The sequence below is a fragment of the Dreissena polymorpha genome, chromosome 2 (genome assembly GCF_020536995.1).
Source record: "Dreissena polymorpha isolate Duluth1 chromosome 2, UMN_Dpol_1.0, whole genome shotgun sequence".
NCBI lineage: Eukaryota > Metazoa > Mollusca > Bivalvia > Myida > Dreissenidae > Dreissena > Dreissena polymorpha.
In genome coordinates, this window is record NC_068356.1 from 15,079,310 (window position 1) to 15,103,123 (window position 23,814).

General features: G+C 35.7%; 1 protein-coding gene across 1 annotated transcript in view; it reads left to right on the forward strand.

The window, feature by feature from the left end:
- The window catches only part of LOC127865961 (wings apart-like protein homolog), a 59,974-nt gene that overhangs the window by 21,277 nt on the left and 14,883 nt on the right, over window positions 1-23,814 (forward strand). The window contains exons 4-16 of the mRNA XM_052406120.1: window positions 551-2,083; window positions 4,191-4,291; window positions 6,505-6,639; window positions 6,892-6,936; window positions 12,031-12,117; window positions 13,335-13,475; window positions 14,215-14,351; window positions 15,944-16,055; window positions 16,733-16,984; window positions 19,366-19,477; window positions 20,263-20,366; window positions 21,573-21,649; window positions 22,449-22,600. Coding sequence (XP_052262080.1) covers window positions 574-2,083; window positions 4,191-4,291; window positions 6,505-6,639; window positions 6,892-6,936; window positions 12,031-12,117; window positions 13,335-13,475; window positions 14,215-14,351; window positions 15,944-16,055; window positions 16,733-16,984; window positions 19,366-19,477; window positions 20,263-20,366; window positions 21,573-21,649; window positions 22,449-22,600 — 2,965 coding nt within the window. The 5' untranslated portion in view covers window positions 551-573. The remainder of the gene's footprint in view (window positions 1-550; window positions 2,084-4,190; window positions 4,292-6,504; window positions 6,640-6,891; window positions 6,937-12,030; window positions 12,118-13,334; window positions 13,476-14,214; window positions 14,352-15,943; window positions 16,056-16,732; window positions 16,985-19,365; window positions 19,478-20,262; window positions 20,367-21,572; window positions 21,650-22,448; window positions 22,601-23,814) is intronic.

Genomic DNA, 23,814 nt, shown 5'->3' on the forward strand with positions numbered 1-23,814 from the left:
ATAGTCTATGATGAAAAATAGGTGTCAGCAAACATGGGATGAAGTCATAGTTAACTTTCATGCAATAATGTTAACTGATCACAGAACAACAGTAGAACTTCATTGGCAACTTCAGAATCATTTTATTTTTTCATTCATATTATTCTCTTTAGACATTATTATTCTAATAGATTCTTGAGTTTTTGCTGACATCCTTAATTGTGGATTTATACTCCCAACACTTGACTCATTTAAAAATATTTTCTAAAATCTGCATAACAAACACAACTTCGCAATTGAATTTTATGTTCTAATATCCAATACCATTGTGTATTCAATATATCAGTGTGAGGAAACCTACCTTTAAATCTTATACAATTAGTATAAAAGACATGGTAGTCTGACAAAACCTCCCTTACATATTCCAGTCAGTTTCATTTTAGAAATACATAAGGATATTTTCCAAACGTCCCAATCTGCCTTAAAATATAGAGAAATGTTTTTCCATATAAATTAATTTACAGTTACTTCTAAAAAAATTTTAGTATTGTTCTTCATTTTACTTCTGCAGTATAGAAAAGCCAAGAATATCAAATGGCTGAAGTAAGAAGATTTGGTGGCAAAACTTATGGCAAATCTCCAAATGAAGATTCTGCTGCGAGCAAAGCGTTTGATGAAGTCTTTGCAAAACCCAAGCAAGCCAAATGGGGCAATGTGTCTTATGTAAAGCAAAGAGATGATGGCAAGAATTCTGAAAAAGAACAGCTGCAAGAAGAGGATAAAGATCCATTCAGTTTTGAGACAGATACTGATAGATCTCCCAAAAAAAGACAGCCCAAACCCTCTCGTACAGTTGTATTACAGCCAGCTGTTCGGATGACACCTCCACTGACCAAGTCACCTGGAAAACCATCTTCTGTTAAGTCAGAACTTGATGACAACGTTGATGATGAATTTACTGTTAAAAAGGTAAATGTCCAAACATACTCAAAGTCATCTGGAAGGAAAATTAGGACAGAATCACCAGATGTTACTGTCGTAAAAGATGAGAAGATATCAAAGCGAGAAAAAGACTCCACTCTAGTGGTTCCTAAAAACACAGAATCTGTGGATCTAGATGATGCAGATGAAGGACTGTACATCGAACCTGATGATGGATCTTCGAATGCCAGTGAAATACCTGCAGAGTGCATTATTACTAAAGTTGAAGAAAACATATTCAATAGGCCTAGAAAATATACTAGTCAGAATGTTACTAACAAAGATGGTGATGAGGTTATGGTGCGATTCCGTAGCCAATATCTTAATCCTGAAGTTTATTCAAAATTCACTGAAAACATTCAACCCAAGGACCCAGTAGGTAGTCTTTCAAATAGTAAAGTTGTGCATAAGAATGTGCTGAAACATGATTCAGGGACCACATTAATTGTTGTGTGTTCTCCAAAAGTTGCTGATTCAGAAATAAAGCAGTCAAACACTCAATCAAAGTATTTTAAGAATAATGTTAAAGATCTCGCAAAATCCAAAAACAAGCCAGTTGAAAAGCTAACTAAAAATAAGAGGGGTAGCAAGACACCAGATAAAGATCCTTTTGAAATGGATGAAGATACAAAGGAAACCACAAATTCCAAAGATAACAGTTCTGTAAAAGAAGAATCAGAATCTCCCATTCCAAGTTCATCTGACATTGAAAAGAGTTCACAAGAAACCTACACAACTCGTAGTGGCAGGGTTAAAAAGCATGTCCACTATGAAGAGCCAAAAGAAGAGCCAATCGATGTTGACGACATTGTTACAAAGGTCAAAACTGCACCTCCTCGGAAATATCATAAAATATTTCGTTCTCGGAACAAGGGTTACATGGACCCAAATGCAGAGCCTGAGACCCCTTCTCCACCTATTAAGGCCCCTGATATACCTAAAGCTGTTATGCCGAAAACTCAAAAGAAAGGAAAGGCTCCTGCTGTTAATCAGCCAAACTCTATCGAAAGTCCAAAATCGAATGGAGAATTGCCTGCTGAAGCTTTCAAAAATGAAGTGCTAGAGACAGAAACAGCTATGGAAGTAGAGACACCACAACCTAGCAGCCAGGAGACAGATGAGGGTAAGCTCTATTGATGTATTAATAGAAATTAGCATCTTTTATAGTGTATTTTTATTCTAAAATTAACTGAAAATATTTTGTATTTTCTAAGAGGATGGCATATAGATTTTCTCTTGGGTTTCCTTATGTCCATCTGTTGGGATAAGTGTTTCACATCACTCAAAACGTCAAGAAGGGATAAAGCTTCACAACATTACATGTACCTGCATATGAATTATTTATTTTGGTTTATTTTTTTTTGTTTGAGCAGAGTTATGACCCAAGTTTAAGATAACTTGTGCTCATGTTTGGCTTTTTTTATCATTTTTGTTAACAATATCTACATTGTGATCAAGACAATAATGTCTAAATGTTTTGCCTATTTTTCATGAAACTTGGTCAGAACATATGTTCGTACATTATCTCAACAGCTTTGAAAAAGGTTCAGTTCAGTCAAAGAAAATGGCTGCCAGGAGGCAGATTTCCCTTAATGGCTCTAGAAATTCCTTGTGAACACTAAGGTCTTATTCCAAATCCAAAGGAAACTTGCACAAAGCTTTTTTCTGAGGAAAACTTGGCAGAGTAAGACAATGATTTTGGTTGTTGGACAACATGACCAACAACATGGTATATATTTCTGCACAAAAAGTGTCATCTTTTCAATTTAAAGCTCAAATTTAATATTTATGCTCCCCTTCGAAGAAGAGGGGGTATATTGTTTTGCACATGTCGGTCCGTATGTCCGTCCGTCCACCAGATGGTTTCCGTATGATAACTCAAGAATGCTTAGGCCTAGGATCATGAAACTTCATAGGTACATTGATCATGACTCGCAGATGACCCCTATTGATTTTGATGTCACTAGGTCAAAGTTCAAGGTCACAGTGACCCGAAATAGTAAAATGGTTTCCAGATGATAACTCAAGAACGCTTATGCCTAGGATCATGAAACTTCATAGGTACATTGATCATGACTCGCAGATGACCCCTATATATTTTCAGGTCACTAGGTCAAAGGTCAAGGTCATGGTGACCCGAAATAGTAAAATGGTTTCCAGATGATAACTCAATAACGCTTATGCCTAGGATCATGAAACTTCATATTTACATTGATCATGACTCGCAGATGACCCCTATTGATTATCAGGTCAAAGGTCAAGGTCACGATGACCTGAAATAATAAAATGGTTTCCGGATGATAACTCAAGACCCTTATGCCTAGGATCATGAAATTTCATATTTACATTGATCATGACTCGCAGATGACCCCTATTGATTATCAGGTCACTAGGTCAAGGTCACGGCGACCCGAAATAGTAAAATGGTTTCCAGATGATAACTCAAGAACACTTATGCCTAGGATCATGAAACTTCATAGGTACATTGATCATGACTGGCAGATGACACCTATTGATTATCAGGTCACTAGGTCAAAGGTCAAGGTAACAGTAACCCGAAATAGTCAAATGGTTTCTGGATGATATCTCAAGAACGCTTATGCCTAGGATCATGAAACTTCATAGGTACATTGATCATGACTGGCAGATGACCCCTACTAATTTTCAGGTCACTAGGTCAAATGTCAAGGTCACGGTGACTCAACTTAGAAAAATGGTTTCCAGATGATAACTCAAGAATGCTTACGCCTAGGATCATCAAACTTCAAAGGTACATTGATCATGACTCGCAGATGACCCCTAATGACTTTCAGGTCACAAGGTCCACGGTCACGGTGACTTGACACAGTAAAATGTTTTCCGGATGATAACTCAAGAAAGCTTACGCCTAGGATCATGAAACTTCATGTGGACATTGATCATGACTCGCAGATGACACCTATTGATTTTCAGGTCACTAGGTAAAAGGTCAAGGTCACAGTGCCAAAAAAGGTATCCACACAATGGCTGCCACTACAATTGACAGCCCATATGGGGGGCATGCATGTTTTACAAACAGCCGTAGTTTTATTTTAACTTGAACTCAAAATATACTGTAATTGTGAAGATGCTTATGAACAACTATAAAGAAGCCCATATTCTTGCCCTTGTCATTATGAAGTAAGAAATTTTCACTAACTCAAGTATCAAAATGAAATGTAAAAAAGTATAACTCAAGTATGTAACTTCAGCTGTCATTAAATCAGAAGAGGTGACTGAAAGCGACATAGACAGCTCTCAAACAACCAGTGTTGCCGATAGCCAGGAGACAGAGGCAGAAATCTCCTCTCAGGTATAACACTGTCCTAACATAGTTTGGTTTTGAAAATTTGCTTGTATAACATGTTTATTTCATTAATAAAATCATAAATGGTATGAGTGGTTATAAAAATCAACCATTGGTATAATTCTTATCTCACCTGAGTTCAAAGTGGCTCTGTGCTGATGGGGAGCTTTAAGGATAACTTGTCCTTCATCCTTCAGTCCTTGGGTAGTCCAATTAATTTTTTTCTAACAACTTCTCCTCCTCTTCTGCCGGCCAGAATTTAACGAAACTTCAAAAAGATTTATTCCTTGGAGATCCTATTTCAATTTTTTTTTCATTCGTTTTTGAAATTGAATATGTAGGCCACCAAAGCTAAAAATAGTTTTAAAAGAAACAACTTCAAAGATCTTCTGTTACCACAAGGATCAGGTCTTCAATATTTGGTGTCAAACATCTTTTTGTGGTCCTATACTTATGAATATGATGTTCAAATCATGCCCCTGGGGTCAAAATCCTCCTGCCTGAATTGAACAGTATTGAAATGTAGTTACAGCTTACATCTATGTTTTAGGTTATATCGAAAGTCATAGCTTTTGGTTACTCTGAATAATTTAAATGTGCATGATCGGTATAGTGTGATGATATTTTAAATTAATGGTCTATAGGCACCCTTGAACATTTGTAGTTCTCTCTAATCATTAGTTGTGTGTAACATAAACCGCTTTTGTTTCAAAATAAAATTATTGTTTGTACATGTACCCAAAGAAAATTAAAGAGTTAACATTTTGTTAACATGACATAATAAAATATGTGCATGAAATGTGATAAGTATTTAAAATTGCGTTCAATTAGTCCAAAAATATGTCTGGGTGCATATTCAACAACAATACCGGTAACTTAAAGTCGAAGAATAAAGAATGTTTCTTTAAACTGTTTTATCGTATAATTGTCTAATTGCAGGGCCTAATATGCCTTTGACCAGGTCTCATTCCATCATTATTTAGATGGAGATGTGGGTTATAATTTAATAAAAGCAGCATTAGTTGTAATTGTGATTATAAAGTAACAGGTTACTGCCTTCTCGTTTCTTAAATTGAATGTATATGATCATATTACTTTTTTTAACCAAAAACACTGATTAATAAAAAAAGAGAATATCATTTCAGAAAAGGTAGTACCAGAAAATAAACACAAGTACAATTTTATTCAATTGGAATTTGCTGCCATACAGCAGATAGCTATGTCATGTAAACATGTCGAGAAAACCCCATTAATAACTGTAGATTTGTTCATGAGACTCATGGATACAATTTTTGTCCTCAACAGTTGCAAGTATTTGTGTTGTTATCATTGAAAATTCGCTCATTGAAGTTAACAATATTTGATTGATAGTGTCATTTAAAGATTATTTATTAATTTTATATTCCAGTAAGTTGTAATCATTCCTCGTTTTATACATAAATTATGTTAAGATTGTGAGAATAAAATGTTCACATAGACATCATATATACTGGTTACATTTTGATCATATGATTCTTATTTTTTTTTTCTGCAAGCCAGATATATTACAAAACAATAGAATAGTAACCTGTTTTTCATTAATTATCATTCCACCCTGCTTTAACATTTAAACCAATATTTAAATATATTTGCAATGATGTTGCATTTTAAGCAGGAATGAATATTTTTTATGACAATTTACTTGTTGATCATGACATCAAGCATCTTTAAAAAAAATGCTGCATTTCTTGCCTTTGTGTCACAAACATTGTGTATCTTTGAATCAAGTTTTTGGGTGTGTTTAATCTGATTACATAATGAAAATGTTCACTTCAGAGTTAATCATAAGTAATGTGACATACCTTCAAACTTTGACAAATATATCTCCTATTGACCTGATAAAAAAAGACATCTTTGTAATTCCAATACCAACATACAGGCACATGTATATTCTTGAGTCTTAACCCTTTACCACTTAAATACATATTTTGATGTGTTTGCCCTTAAGAAAGTTATATTTTTTTAAAGACCTTTTTACTAGGTTCAAGGTTTAAAGGTTTCATTGCCAAACCTTAGATACTGATGAGCAGCACACAGCATAAACCCTTAACAGACTGCAAGTTACTCACAGGCTGTTCTGGTTTTCTGCTGTTTGTACATAGCCATTTACATTTTGCCTCCGAGTGGGAAAGGGTTAAGCCCATTTGTCAGTTGGATTTCATGTTGTATGGCTTGTGTAGGAATTCACGGAACCACAGCCCAAGAAAGCAAGGATGGTAAAGACACCGCCAGCAGAACGAAAAATATTCAGGGCCAGAGGAACCAAAAGTGAAAGTGCTGGTGCTCAGAAAAAGATCTTTTCAAGTCCTAAAAAGGTACTTGACCGGGGAAAAAATGTGTGGGACCTAAGACTTGTAGCTGTTTTGTTAGTAAATGCAATACAATAACAAATGCTGCACATGTATGTTAGTAAAAAAAACAACCTTATATTAACATACACATAAAATCAATTTTGTTTGTAGTAAAACTAATTTGGAATTCCCCACATTTGATTTGTTTAAATGACGGTGGAAACCTGTCACTAAATCAACCCTGTAAATTGCGCAATAATGTAATGTTGTTTTCAGGCAGCAGCTGTGTACAATGTGAGATCATGGCAGGATAATGAAGAGGTATGTCACTGTCCTTGTATGTTCAAGGTACTGTGTGTTGTCAACTTTTAGCTTGTAACCACTCTAGAGCGCACATTTTTACCCCCCCCCCCCCCCCCCCCCCCCCCCCAAATGCAGAGAGCAGAGAGATACAGAATTGGCATTGTTTGTCCATGGGTCTGTCTGTCCCTTTGACCATCTGTCAGAAAGTTTAAGGGCTAAATCTCCGAAACTATATAAGATAGCATTATGAAACTTCATGGGTGTATAAATATCAATGAGGAGAAGTGCCATGCACAAGAACCATAACTGTATACTTTCTTATTTGAGAGTTATTGCCCTTTTTATAACCTCAAAGGAGGGCATTTAGTGATCGCAATGTCTGTCTGTCTGTCCGTCACACTTTTGTGTTTCGAAAAATGCTCATAACTTATATGTCGCTTCAGATGTAACCTTCATATTTGGTATGCAAGTGTATATGGACAAGGCCTTTCGATACGCTCAAAAATTTTAACCCCCTTGAACTTAGGGTCCGCGTTTAGGTTTCAAAATCTGCGTTTAGGTTTAGAAAAGGGGTTTTTCGGGGGCATAAGTCTTCCGATGGAGACAGCTCTTGTTTTGTATGATGTAACTTTTTAGGACTAAATCTCAGATACCATACAGTATTTCAACATGAAACTTTATGGGTGTATTGATATCAATGAGAAGTGCCATGCCAAAGAACCATAACTACACTTTCTTAAATAAGAGTTTTGTCCCTTTGTTGTTTTTATGCTCCCGAAGGTTGGCATATAGTTTTTGAACTGTCCTTCAGTCTGTCCGTTCGTACGAAAACTTTAACATTGGTTATAACTTTTACAATATTGAAGATAGCCACTTGATACTTGGCATGCATGTGTATCGAATGAAGCTGCACATTTTGAGTGGTGAAAGGTCAAGGTCGTCTTCAAGGTCAAAGGTCAAATATATGGCGTCTGTCTGTCTGAAAACTTTAACATTGGTCATAACTTTTGCAATATTGAAGATAGCAGCTTGATATTTGGCATGTAAGTGTATCTCATGGAGATGCACATTTTGAGTGGTGAAAGGTCAAGGTCAGGGTTTCGAAACTAAGGCACGTCCAACAGACATTGTCTAGTAAGATCGGTGGTCGGGCTAGTAAAACTGCGGGCTAGCTTGTCCGACTGGTAGTACATTAAAAAATCTGCACTGATTCATATAACTATAACTAACTGCTGTGAAAACCTTTTTTCTTAATGTGTAAAATTACTCTCGTATCCATTATTTACATCAGAACAAAACTAGCGTATATAAATAAAGCATTCATATGATTGATCGCTATTTTGAGACGCAAAGGAGAGCTTCCCGCAGGAATTTGCTTGTTTCCATTGGTCATGAATATTACTTATTTCCTGCAGTGTAGTACAGCATGATTTTACGACTTCTATCATAAATCAGTATGGTTAATGTAAACATTTTTGCGTAGCAGACATGGGAATGTAATTTAAAAAATGGCTTTGTTCAAGGTCTGATTTTTCGTCCGACAAATCGGTTAAAAAAGAAAAATCCGTCTGTAAAACTGACAGGAAACGTAAATATGAAGAAAAATGAAAACGTCAATTTTATCCTAAATGGAAAATCGAGTCAGTACTCACGGCTTGAATTTGACAAAGAAAAGCAAAAAAAAAAGTTTTATTTTATTGTTTTACTCAATGCATCAAAATAACTTTCTGGTGTTCACAGACACTGATTATTTACTGATAAATCCTGATTAAACAGCTACATGACACAATTGTGTTTATTTGCTATGTCATTTAAGGTCTAGTAGACATCAGATTCGGGCTAGTACATTTTTAGAGGAGCTGGTCTGATGGTCTTGCTGTAAAAAAAGTTAATGTTGAACCCTGAAGGTTATCCTTCAAGGTCAAAGGTCAAAAATATGTCTTCAAAGCAGCGCAGAAGGGGGCATTGTGTTTTTGACAAACAAATCTCTTGTTGTATGATAAAACTTCTCAAGGCTAAATCTCTGTAACAATACAAGATTTCAACATGAAACTTCATGGCTGTGAATAAATCAATTGGAAGAAGTGCCATGCACAAGAACCATAACCTACACTATCTTGAATTGACAATATAAGATTGATTTATTAATGTTCAATTAATATCATCTATTATAAGATTGATATATTAATGTTCAATTAATATCATCTATACATTTTCCTTAATGCTGATCAATACTATGTAAGATACTAAATACCTGAACAAGAAAGTGTAGACAAACTATATGACAAATACAGGAATTGGCATTGCTCTTTAACTTTTTAATGTAATGAAAATGCCTGTTTGCAAACATTAGTAAACAATCATTTTTTTTATAAAACATGAGTAATTACTGAAATCAAGTTGTGCTTGGTTCAAAATTGTGCATCCCATATCTTAGCTATTTTGTTCCTGCATTTGTAACGAGGGTCCACAGTTCTTATTTAAGAATGAATAATAGTGTGCATTTAAAATTACATTGTATATTTTTTAACAGGAGTCGTAAAATTTCTGAATATTCTAGAAATCCGGATTTAGTGGCTCTCTAACCAGTTTTTAGATCATCAAAACTCAAAGAATTGTTATCGTGGGGGGAGGGGATAGAGTACCAATAATGTTGGTGAGAGGTGACAAAACATGAAATATTGGTACTTGGGCATTGGGCAGGAACAGAAAAATGCAGCTGCCAATCATGTATTTATTTGTATTAGCATGATATTTTTTCTCTTTTCCACTTTTTGAGTTTCTTCCCCTAGACCCTACCAGTGCATGCAGGCTCTGGTGTGTATTCAAATAAATATTTCATATAGTGATATTAAGATTACCGTAATTACTCTATGTTTTTGGACACTATAAGTTTTCGGACACCCCCTTTTTTAACAAAAATAATTATTTTACGTGACTCTTAATAATCGGACACACGAGTTTTTGTCCATAATTAATGTCTCTTAAGTTTTCGGACAGTATATTTTACAGGGTTATTTTACCAAAATTTGGTCCTGTTTTCAATATGTAATGACACTTCGATCATGGGGTTTTACAACCAGATTAACATCATAAAACATGACAGGTGCATGCATGAGGGCAACGGGCCTTTACATTTGCGTTATTGGGTAAATAACCTTGTAAATCGGTATTAAACAATGGTTTCGCCCGAAAGCATAAGCAGTATGACAATTACCAGGGGTAGTGCCAATTAACAGTTCAATTATCTACCGCAATGGTACTACCCCTTCTCAGTAAAATAACTGTCACAAATACTAAACACTTCAAAGTTTGATGCACCCTATTTATTACAAAATCTTCGAAAAATGGAAGGTGTTAGACAACAGCTATCGGAAATGAACAAACAAATAATACATAGTTTCCTTTTTTACGTTAATCATAGGTTCATACTAGCGAGTATCGGTACATAACATGCTCATCTTTGAACTCGTTGGTCAAAGTACAACATTATAGTAACTTTCTGTCAAATAAGTTAAACATTTAAAATTATTTTAAATGAAGTGCAAACATATATAACTGCAATTTATACTATACGGCATGGTATTTTACAAGCGCGTGCTATTACCGGTAGTCGTTGATACAATAAACGCTATTTTCGGTCACTTCAATTTTCGACTCTTAAGTTTTACGGACACCTGTAATTTTTAATATTATTCGTATCTAAGTTTTAGGACACGAAACAAAATAATTATTTTTAAGTGTCTGAACATAGAGTAATTACGGTAAAATTCAAAATTCCAAAGGGAACTATAACTCTCTCCGTAGTGTTTTTAGAGTTATTTTCCTGGTTTATTTCGTGTAAAGAGCCTTATATTACACAGTTTTTTTTGTGATTTTTGATAGAACACAAAAAGTATTTAAGTATTCAAATGAACTTCATATGAAGATAGAAGACTTTAAGATGAGGTGTAGAATATAAATCATACAATGTATTTATGAAGTTTTTGTCCTTTGTTTTATTTTCTTGTGCAGAGTTAAAATATTAGTGTAAAATTTATTGTAATTAAACGTTATATATCAATAGAGTACTTTTAAGTTTCTGTTTGTCAAAAAACAAATACAACTTGTTTGTTTTTCCCAACTTTGAAGGTCAAGAACACACTTTGGGTTAAAAATGGTGCTTTGGGGGCATTCAGCATTTAACATTGTTAAAACATTGAGCCCTAGCTGTCTTATTGTCCCCTACAGGTGAAACCGAAGGGGACTTGTGGTTTGCGCTCTGTGTGTCCGTCAGTCAGTCAGTCTGTCACACTTTTCTGGATCCTGCGATAACTTTAAAAGTTCTTCATATTTTTTCATGAAATTTGAAACATGGATAGATAGCAATATGGAGATTATGCACGTCATTTCAATTTGTTCCTACGTAAAAAAAAATCTGGTTGCTATGGCAACAAATATAAAAAAAATCTGACAAAGGTGGAGTTTCACCGGTAGGGGACCATATTGATTGACAATAGTCTTGTTGTCCCCTACTGGTGAAACCGGAGGGGACTTATGGTTTGCACTCCGTCTGTCAGTCTGTCTGTCTGTCAGTCTGTCTTGTCAGTCAGTCCGTCACACTTTCCTGGATCCCGCGATAACATTAAAAGTTCTTAATATTTTGTCATGCAACTTGAAACATGGATAGATGGCAATATGGAGATTATGCACCTCATTTCATTTTGTGCCTACGTCAAAAATTCTGGTTGCTATGGCAACAAATAAAAAAATATTTTATTTTTTTACTGACAATTGTGGAGTTTCACTGGTAGGGGACCATATTGCTTGGCAATCTCTTGTTACCAATGGTAGGGGACCGTATTACTTGGCAATCTCTTGTTACTTATGTTTTACTGTATTTCTTTTTCTCAAGCATGGGCAACTTTTTATTTTGGCCATTGTTACTTTAGATTTTCAATAAAATCGACTAAGTCTAGTGTGATGTTAATAATTGGAGATTTATCTGAAGAACATATAAAATGTTCATTTGAGATTTTAAGCTGTTGTCAATGGTTTCAGTTTTCGTATAGAGCCATGTTATAGTATACATTACTATTACTGAATATAATTTTCCTGTGTCTGATATTTCAGGGCATGGCTATGCCTGACATTTCAGATGCGAGTGTGGGCATGACAGACATGTCACCCCCTGCACCACCAGAACCACCCAAGTTAAAGGTAACATTCAACAACATTCACAAAAGTTAAAAAAATGCATGATTGAATGAATTTATTATAATATAACAAATATATTAGAGTTTGTGTATAATTACTATTAAATTATGCAGCTTCCTATGAATTTGTATGGTATAAAAAAAAGGACAACACTAGCAAGTTTAAATTGTACACCTGCCCCTATATACAGCATTCCTTTTTATACGCCCGTTTTAAAAAAAGGGACGTTTCACCTTGGCGGCGGGCAGGCGGGTGGTCGAGCGGCGTCCACAGCAGTTTCCGCTCTCTAATTCAAATAATTTTTATCCGATCTTCACCAAACTTGGTCAGAAGTTGTATCTAGACAATATCTAGGTCAAGTTCCAATATGGGTCATGCCGGGTCAAAAACTAGGTCATAGGGTCACTTAGTGCATTTCAAGCATTTAGCATGGTGTCCGCTCTCTAATTAAAGTAGTTTTCATCCGATAATCGCCAAACTTGGTCAGATGTTGTATCTGAACAATATCTAGGTCAAGTTTGAATATGGGTCTTGCCGGGTCAAAAACTAGGTCATGGGGTCACTTAGTGCATTTCAAGCATTTAGCATGGTGTCCGCTCTCTAATAGAAGTAGTTTTCATCCGATAATCGCCAAACTTGGTCAGAAGTTGTATCTAGACAATATTAGGGGTTAAGTTTGAACATGGGTCATGCCGGGTCAAAAACTAGGTCACAGGGTCACTTAAACCATTTCAAGCATTTAGCATGGTGTCCGCTCTCTAATTCAAGAAGTTTTCATCCGATCTTCACCAAATTTGGTCAGAAGTTGTGTCTAAACAATATCTTCATGTAGGTCAAATTCAAATATGGGTCATGCCAGGTTAAAAACTAGGTCACGAGGTCACTTAGTGCATTTCAAGCATTTAGCATGGTGTCCGCTCTCTAATTGAAGTAGTTTTCATCAGATCTTCACCAACTTTGGTCAGAAGTTGTGTTTAGATGATATGTAGGTCAAGTTCAAATATGGGTCATGGTAAAGTTATCAAGTTGTCCAAAGCCTTGAAACGGTAGCATCTTGTGACAGTTTGGCACTCTTGTTACACATAAATACAGGTTCTATTTAAGAAATATAGTTTATGATTTTACAAGTTTTAAAGACATTATAACACTTTGAGGACCTACCAGTCAAAAAACAATAAATGCTGGAGTGCAGTATATCTGTTTGGTATACCGGTACACAGCCTGCTGTGAAGAAGGCCGTCAGTCTTCCTGCGCGAGTGAGTCAGCCAGAGATGCCAAGACTGACCCGGGCTGTGCACTGGCAGAAACATGATGATGATGATGCTTACACATCTGTACACGTCAGCAAGGAGCATAAGGATGTAAGCATGTAGTGACACTGTAGCAGAAAATAACAAATACCTTGTTTAAAGGAAAATTGTAAATACAAAATTCTAATGCTACATGCTTTTCGTGCTAAGCCTTTCGGAGAGGATAATTAGAAAATAGATTTGCCTGTTTGTAAATTTTTGTGTTGGACATAACTAAAAAGAATAAAGGTTTGTTTTCAGCAGACTTATATCCTATTGTTATGTCCCCCACCACTATAGTGGGGGACATATTGTTTTTGCCCTGTCTGTTTGTTGGTTGGTTTGTTTTGGCAAACTTTAACATTACCATAACTTTTGCAATATTGAAGATAGCAACTTCATATTTGGCATGCATGTTTATCTCATGGAGCTGCACATTTCGAGTGGTGAAAGGTCAAGGTCATCCTTCAAGGTCAAAGGTTAAAAAAAAAACCAAAGTAGCACAGAAGGGGACATAGCGTTTCCGACAAACACATTTCTTGTTCTTATTTCAGCTGTTCACATCTTACAACATTTGTTCACATTTTACATCAGCTGCACACAATGCTACACATATTGCTTCCATTGCTGACAGTGCTTCACCTGCTTGAATCTACTTTAGCTGATAACATTTTTATTGAGCAGTTCAAGTTACTTTAGTTTTAGACATTGTTTAAACCATTCACCTGTAACTTAAGTTTTAGACATTGTTTGACCCATTAACTGTTACTTAAGTCTTAGAATTGTTTCAACCACTCACGTGTTACTTCAGCTTTTCACAGTGGTTAAGAACGTGAAGGAAGCCCATGAGTGCCAGGAGCACGGAGAGACCCAGGAGTTTGATGATGACATTGAGTACCTCCTGGCCGGTATTGAGTCCATCGAACCAATGTCCACTAGGTGCCTTAGGTACGGATGCTGCTGATGAAATGAGCCTCGTTTTGGGGGAGCTAGGCTTTATGCATGTGTGTCAAGTGTTGTCCAAGATTAGCCTGTGCAGGACGCATCTTTCCGCCTTGACTTGATTTTAATGAACAAGAGACTTACTTTGAAGGAAATATTCCATAAAAGCTGAAAGTGTCATTCCTGATAAGTCTGTGGCAAATGCACAGCCTACTCTGAGAAGACACTTTACGCACATGCATTAAACTAAGTTTTCCCTGAACACGGCTCAATTTCTAATAAATTGTTTGCAGCTATAGCTTTTATGCATTAATGTATTAAACCTTTCCCACTCAGAAGCTAGGTGAAAATGGCTAAGTAACTCGCAGTCTGTTCAGGTTTTATGCTGTTTGCTGCTCAATAGTATCTAAGGGTTGGATATGAAGCCGTAACAACTTCAGTCTAGTAAAAAAGGTCTTCAATTGAATTCAACTTTCTAAGAGACTACACATGAGTCAAAATACTTCTGGAAGTGATTAAGGGTTTAATGCCAGCATGATGAACACATTACTTTCCGTAATTGAATCAAGTAAAAAAGAATAAACAGGGTATCACACTGAACAGGTATCGAGTCATTTAACTTGTGACACGCATGCACAGACTATAACTGAAAACTAATATGAGAAGCACTTGTATTATTTATTTAGATGTATTTCATATGCATCTGCGTAATGTAAGTGAGAATACCTTGTGTTGTGGTAGCAAATGTTTCTCAGCTTTCAGTCTAAACAAAAATCATTTTCACAAGATGTTTAAAATAGGGATGCTTCTCCTTCTTATATCTTGTTGGCAGGTACATGTATGTTGAAGTTAGAAAAGGGACAAAAACTTGTAAACAGTGAAAAATAAGGCTTACATTGAACTTTCAGTAGGTATTTAAGGCCCTGAAGTTGTCTGACTAATCAAATGGTTGGTTACTATGTTATTTGGCAGTTATTATTAAGAATAAAAGATCTACTTTTGTGGCATCAAATAAGAATTATACTGTTATTTCATCATAACCATTCACTTTTGGAGATTGTTTTGGTTTTTATATAATTATGGAAGTTAGGTTGTTTTATACCCCGCCAAAGGTGAATTGGCTTTGTCTGTCCGTCAGTCAGTCTATCCTTCTGTCTGTCCGTCAGTTACAAAACTTTTCATGGCTTTATCTCAGAAACCTTACAAGATATCAACATGAAATTTTATGGATGTATAGATATCAATGAGGAGAAGTGCCATGCTCAAGAACCACAACCTTACACTTTCTTAAATAAGAGTGATTGCCCTTTGTTGTTTTTGTATTGTGTAACTTTTCAGGGCTATATCTCAGATACGCCACAAGTTTTTGACATGAAACTTCATGGGTGTATAGATATCAGTGAGGAGAATTGCAATGCATAAAAACAATTACCTTACACTTAAATATTTTTTTACGATTATACCATATATCATGGGATTTGCACCCATCCATGAACAAACTTTAATTGGTGGGGGATATCAATTAAAATAATTGAGTTGTCTATCTTGTATGTGTTGGGGTAAGCTATTGATGATAATGTGCCCTTTTGTTTTCCCAGTTGTGTGGGTCTGGCCCAGAAGTGCACCATTCCAGCATTCCGGATGCACCTGAGGGCCCACGGCACTGTCACCAAGATATTTGGATGCCTGCAAGACGCTGCTAGTGACCCTGTGAGTTCACATTGTGTAGACTTAACTGTCCCTTTCTGTGCCTCACTGCACGGGTTGTGCAACATAAAGTAGGGTTATATTGTAAACTGTGATAAATGTGGTATTCACTATAAAATTGAGAAAAAAAATCGCAAAGAAATCTTTGCCTCTGATGCAACTATACATTTACAGGGCTTGTTTTTCATTTTATAACTGTAATTTGATCATATTTACAATTGCAAACGTTTTTTGCCAAACCCAAATGCCAAATTGATATGTTCAATTTGAGCGTTTTGAGTGTAGAAATAAATAGTTTTAAAGTTGTAATGTCCATCAAACCAGTATGTTTATGCCTGGGATTTTGAGTTTTATGTCAGTGAATCAATAAGTACTTTGTAATTGAAACATGTTGACACTGATGAACATTGAATGAAAGACATAAGTGATCCTTGCTCTAGAAAAACAGGGTTTAATGCATTTGCGTAGTGGGCACTGGCTAATCAGGGACGACACTCCATCTAAAAAGGATTTTTGCTATGGAGAAATTCCTTTTAAAAGAAAAACTCAATAAAATCGGAAAGTGTGTTCCTGATGATACTGTGTTTACTGCAAAGGCTAATGTGAGACTCAAGATTTAGCACATGCAATTTATTCCATTTTCACAGAACGCAGCTTAAGTATTAACCTCCTGATTGCAGAGTCTAGCACTGTGCACCTCAGCACTGATGTTTATGTTGAGCCGTGACCGGCTGAACATGGACCTGGACCAGGAGAGCCTGAACCTGATGCTGCGGCTGTTGGGGGTGGACCAGCAAGAGGACATGGCAACCACGCTCAGCTCCACCGCCGAGAGGGCGCTCAAGCGGAACAAGGACCGTGTGCTGGAGGTCTACAAGGAGTTCCTGCAGCAGTCTGGAACCAAGCAGGAACTGGATATTGAGTGTTTATCAGTATGTGTGGTGTTGTTTTTTTGTGATCGTACACATCATGTCTTGTTATCCCGCGATATAGGCGGAGGGATATTTCCCCCGCCATAGGCGGAGGGATATTGTTTTGGCGTTGTCCGTCTGTCCGTCCGTCTTTCCGTCCGCCATTCCGTCCGTCCAGAGCCATATCTTGGAAGTGCTTTGGCGGATTTCATTGAAACTTGGTATGAGTATATATATATTGATAAGAGGATGATGCATGCCAAATGGCATTGTACATCATCTGTTAATAGCGGAGTTATGGCCCATTGTATCTTGAATAATTGCTTTTTTGAGTGTCAAATATAACACTTTTGTGTCCAGAAGCATATTGGTGGGTGATATCAATTCAAAGAATTTGCTTGTTTGTAACTGTTGTGATGTTATGCCCACATGAACTTGGGGGCATTAAGTATAAAGCTCATGGTTAGCTTTTGTGATAGTCTTATGTCTGTTGACCATCGTCCGACGTCAACATTTACCTTTTTAACACTCAAAAAGCCACATAAGTTGTCCAATCTTCATTAAACTTGTTCAAAACAATCGTCCCAATACTCTCTTGGAAGAGTTTGAAAATGGTTCTGGTTGGTTGAAAAACATGGCCACTAGCGGCAGGGCACTTTTTATGTCCCCCAGTCTATATATTCTTATATGGCCTTAGTAAAACCTTGTTAACACTCTTAGTTAAAATATTTTATGTAATTTTATCTTAGATGAGTTTGAAAATGGTTCCGTTTTGTTGAAGAACATGGCCACCAGGCCGTCGGGGCATTTTTCGTACAATGGCTATAGTGAAACTTTTTTAACACTCCAGAAGTCACATTTTTAGTGCAATCGAAATGATAGTTAGTTAAAACAATTGTTATATTGACTTCTCTGTCAAGTTAAACGATTCTTTCTGTTAATTGAAAAACGTGTTCGCTGGTGGCCGGGGCCGGTTCCTTATATGGCTTAAGTAAAAACATGTTGAGGCTTTAAAAGTCATATTTCTGTGACAATCTGCATGACATTTGGTCAGAACTTTATCTCAATTAAATATTGGGTGAGATTGAAAATGGGTAATGTGATAACATATTTATACTCTTGAAGTCACCTTTTTGGTCCAATCTTTAGGAATCAGCATGAACTCAGAATAGTCTAGTAACTTTGGATCTCATGTGAGCGACTTGGGGCCCATGGCCCTCTTGTTTAAAAATTGCAAACTGTGCCCATTTTTATGCCCCCTTCAAACAAGGAAGTATATATCAGATGCACTTTGCGTCTGTCACATTGTCAGGATGTCCATCCATAAGTTTGTGTCTTAACCCAGATTTGTATGCCCCCGGATAGAATGATTGGGGGTATATTGTTTTTGGCTTGTCTGTCTGTCATTGTATGTGTCTGTCATTGTATGTGTCCCAAAACTTTAACCTTGGTCATAACTTTTGCAAAATTGATGATAGCAACTTGATATTAGGCATGCAGGTGTATCTCATGGAGCTGCACATTTTGATTGATGAAAGGTCAAGGTCATCCTTTAAGGTCAAAGGTCAACCACAACAACAAAAATCAAAGCGGCGCATTAGGAGTATTGTGTTTCTGACAAACACATCTCTTTTTCCATATAAAAAATGATGAAATTTACAATAAATTAAGATGAAATGTAAACCATTAGTAATCCTCTGGACCTCAGACTTAGAAGTCAAAGATTAAATTTGGCCATAAATACACCTGAACTTTCCTGTCTACTCTGTAACATTGAAAAATCTTGAATTTTTTTTTTCAAACTTGGCACAAGTAATAACTATCATAAGATTGTGTATTGTGTGAAACACCTTTCTTCCTATCTGAAGGTTAAGGTCACATTTTTAGATAAAAAGTTAAATTTGAAAATACCTGTCTCAGTCATAACTTTTAGACATATCCATGAATTTTAAAATAACTTTGCTCAATTGAAAAAATATTAGACAACATGTCACATGTAACCACAGACTGCCTACCTCAAAGGTCAAGATCACATCAAGGGGTCAAAGGTCAAATTCGCAAACAAAAGTGAAATGCAGGGTCATCTGTCTCCTAAGGACACGTATTGTTTAACTTAAAATTTCTGTGACATTATCATTATAGCATAATACAAAATTGCCACATCATTACTGGGAAAGCTTTATTTGCTTCAAACTCCTACAGATTAAGTTGTTTTTTTCTGTGCCACTGGATTGTTGTCAGGGAAAATAGCTTTGCAAAGTTGTCAGGTAACTTGAAAGCTGGAAGACGCTAATATTTTCATGGCTGAAATGTAAAGATTTTCAAAGATATATATCTTTTAATGCTGGTTTGATATTGTAATGTGTATCTGTATGCTTACTTTATTACCTGTTTCCCCCCAGACGGGCAATCTGGCAATGGAGTCGTTGTTGAGCCTCACATCTCGTCGGGCTGGTGAGTGGTTCAAGGAGGAACTAAGGACACTGGGAGCCCTCGACCACATTGTGGATACAGGTAGCTACGGCATGGGGAAAAGGGAATAAATGGTCAACTGGTAGGGTCCTGGTTGAAGTAGTGTATGCAAGCTGATTTGCTCATCAAAATTTTGCATAGGCAGACCTGTCTTTATTTGCTTTAATCACAGTTGGGGTCAGATTTAAAGTAAGTCGAAATGTGTGATTTCGATGATTTTTAAGGGTATTAGCCAAACTTAATTTTCCTTTTGTCAAATTGGCTTTTTTGTATGTAAAGGTTATTTGGCAAATTGTTGAGGAAGCTTTTGCAGTTTGTTATCCCACGCCATAGGTGGAGGGATATTGTTTTGGCATTGTCCATCTCTGTCCATCCTTCAGTCTTTCCGTCTGTCCATCCGGCACTTTTGTGTCCAGAGCCATATCTTGGAAGCGCTTTGGCGGATTTCATTGAAACTTGGTATGAGTATTTATATGGATAAGAGGATGATGCACGCCAAATGACATTGTACACCATCTGTTAATACCTGAGTTATTGCCCTTTGTATCTTAAAAAAATGCCTTTTTAGCCGAGTGTCAAATATAACACTTTTGTGTCCAGAAGCATATTGACGAGGGATATCAATTCAACGAATTTGCTTGTTGTTATTGTAACTGACAGCAACAAATTGTACTTGCCTGCCAAATTATAACTCAAAATCTAAGCATGCATGATTAAACATACTCGCCTACAAAACTTGTGTTATCTTAAAAGTTTTATTGCGTTGACGTACATTTAGAAAATTGTTTATTTTATTCAGTAGATGTTAACTGTGCCTGTATTTTCAGTGTGTTCATGTATAGAAGCCATTGGTGTGAATGTGAGTGTTCTGACCAACAGCAATATTGAAAATCTGAAGAAGGTGGATAGATGTCTCAGGGTCATGGAAAATGTAAGTGTAATAGTTGTATTAGATGCAATGTCTTGATTGTTATAGAAACAATCTTCATGCCATGCAAAAATGGGCCTTATGCCATTTGCAGCAAGCTTAACTCCAGACAAGCCTGCACATCAGCACATTCTAGTTTGGAGCTGCACTGTTCACTATAATGTCAAACAAAGTATGGTGGTCTCATTAGCAAACATGGTAGCTCCTTACCAGGTAGCACAAATGCCCTGGCTCGTCTTTAGTTAAGCTTGATGCATATAGCATAAGATCCTTTTTTGCATGATGCAGGTCATATATAGGTACATACATGTTAGACCCATATGAAATAATATATGACTATGGTGCTCCGGTGTATTTTATCTCATGAGTTGATTGTGTGCTGTTATAGTGGAAAACGATGGCTTACAATCAAGGAGTCCAGTAAAATACACAGGAACAACTAAGTCATGAAATTATTTTATCATTCCTTATGATAAAAAAAAAAAAAAAAATATTCTAAAAACAATAATTGTATTTGAAATTGGTATATTTACTCATTAATGCAAATCAAATGTTTTCAAAAGATGTTATAAATACATAGTATAATATTCAAAATTCAGAAGGTATATCATTCATGTCTTAAATACGTTTGAGTCCAAATTTCATGGATTTTTACAATACATCACACATAAAACTATTGTGCTTTTTAGCAGTTGAATAAAGGTGCAGATTTCACACTGTGTAGTATGAAATGCTTATGCTGTAGCTTGTATTTTGTTGTGAAAATACTCTGTTATTTTAGTAAGAATATTTATAGCTGTATAATATTCAGATAACAGTCTTGAAATATGGATGTTAACAACTGTTGTCTTCTTAAAGGTTTAAGAGATTATGATTACCTCAAGAATATTCTTATAGATTTAACTGACATAATTTTATTTTCAACAGTTTATCATTGAAATATTACTGGATGTTTAATATTAGTATTGTCAAGATGCCAAAGTTGGTAATGTTTCTTAGGAGTAAATGCAAAATATTTCTGTATCAAATTGGCATACAACAGATTCTAAGAGAACATCTGGCACAACAGTCGGGTCCAAAGTTTGTCTGTGATCCAAAGTTTTTTTTTTCATATGTACAGCATTTGCTGGCATCTAGACCGATAATTGTTTTTTATGTGTCTTCATTTGATTTAAATGTATATCATTGGGATTTCTTTGTATGTTACAGGTGACGTACATGAATGCTGATAACCAGAATTATTTGATAGCCTACAAAGACTCTGTGTTAATTCCATCACTTGTCAGGTATATTTATTATTGTTTCATCATAAAATTTACTGTGCTAATATTTCCAAGTTCAAGGACATCAACTATCGTTTGATGTGGCTTACAATCTTTTGCAGGTTGATGGATTAATATCTTTCTATTGATTGTCACAAGTTTCCCTCGTTTTTTCGGTAGGAACAAGTTCAACAACTCAACATTTTATAGGTTGCCCAATCATTGGATAATATTGAACTTTAACCGTGATGTAATTAACCTAAACTAATTACTAAAATTACACCATTTTTTGCAAATGGAATTTTTGAAAACATTAATGTTGTTTCTGATGACTTTAATAGAAAAAAATATAGATATCTGAGAAATTCAACTTCAAGATTTGTTATTTTTGTTATGTATCATTGTTTTTTGGCTACCTTTACTTTATTTCATCATGACCCTGAGGTCATAACTGATCAACTAAAGAGATAAAGATTATAAAAAATATGATAAACTATTTTCATCAAAGACCACAAGGTCTTTAGGTTTGATATTTAGTATGTTACTTTGTATTTTGGTTCTCTACTTAGTATGTTGGAATAATAACCCTAGGGTGAAACTGGCAACACCCCAAAATCATATTTCATTGTCACACCTTGCCCTGTCGATATATATATTTGTCACCTTTTTTTGTTACAAGCGAAAAAAATTGGTATCTGCATTCATTGAAATCAGTGACACTCGGAACGTGTTGACCAATGACTGGGAAATTATGGATTAGTCATGACCATTACCTGCGTTCATTTCTACTTGTTTATATACATTGCTTTATTGCAATGTTCAGGTCGCTGGGTGCAAGCCGTGTGTGCCTGGCCATCTACCCACTGGTGGAGGACCCACAGAGCCACAAAGTGGACAAGGAGTCCTTCGGCTGGGTCATCTACAGCTGCATACTGGCCGTGCTCAGGGTCCTGCTTAACCTCACACACGATAATGGTAACACTTGCATGTGCATAAAGTGTTGTCCCAGATTAGCCTGTGCAGTCCGCACAGGCTAATCAGGGACGTCACTTTTCAGTTAACTGGATTATCATTTTGAAGAGACTATCTATGGATGGAAATTTCCTTAAAAGCGGAAAGTCTCTGATAAGCTTGTGCTGGCACAAGAATGATAGATTGTAACATTGTATTTTGATCATATTGTAATGTTGTAATTAGCAAATGTCATATTAAAATAAAATTGTATTAAGTCAATCAGTGGATTTTAAAATTTGTGTGTATTAAATAAAGTTCTTTGCTAATAAAGTAGTCAGAAATTGTTTGTATGTCAAATTGTTGGCAGTAAATTGATTTGATTTTGCAAACATGTGCTAGCCTATTGTTTAGGCCAACATTTTTTTATTTTCTGTTTTACGGGATATTTTTCAAGAAAACTGAGTCGGGGGTGGGGAATAAAAGCATGAAAAGTAAGCAGTCGACCAAAAAAATAAAAATAAAACTGTCTAAACCGATATTTTTTTATTTTTTTTAAATTAAAATCTCAGCCAATTTAACCTTATGTATACTTGCATTTACCTTTAAGTGTTTTATATATCTAATTACACTGTTTTAGAAGCTTTTTATAATACCAGTAGACATACTTTTATATATATTTATAGGTAAAGGACCTTTTGCATGTATATTACTTTAATAGAGACTAAATACACCAGGTGTGTAGTGTAGTATAGTGTAGTAGTGGTGATGTTGTTGTACTTCTAACACTAGATTTCAAACATGTAGCACCTCGACTGTCCCAAGCCTGCAATGCCATCTTTAAAAATGCTGGTTTGCTGTGGCATACATCTCATCCATTATTTAAGTGTTGTTTTTTTTATTTGAATGATGTTCATTGTTTAAAAATTAAATTTTAATATGCAGTTTTAACTATCAAGCAGTGTGATAGCAAGCAAACAAGCATTATGTTAAGGATGAGCAAGTGTGGGGGCTTTCTATCCTATGTTGTTTGATATATAGACTCAACAAAAGTCAGTGATTTATTTGCTTTTTTTTGTTACAGCCTGTGCCATTTGGATTTGGAAAATTAGCACGATAAACATTATAAATATGATTATAAGAACAGAATTAAAATTGTTAAGTGCATGTTTGACAGCATTTTTATATTATAAAGTGTTGCTTTAATGTCTTCTTACAATGAAACAGCGTTTAGTTAA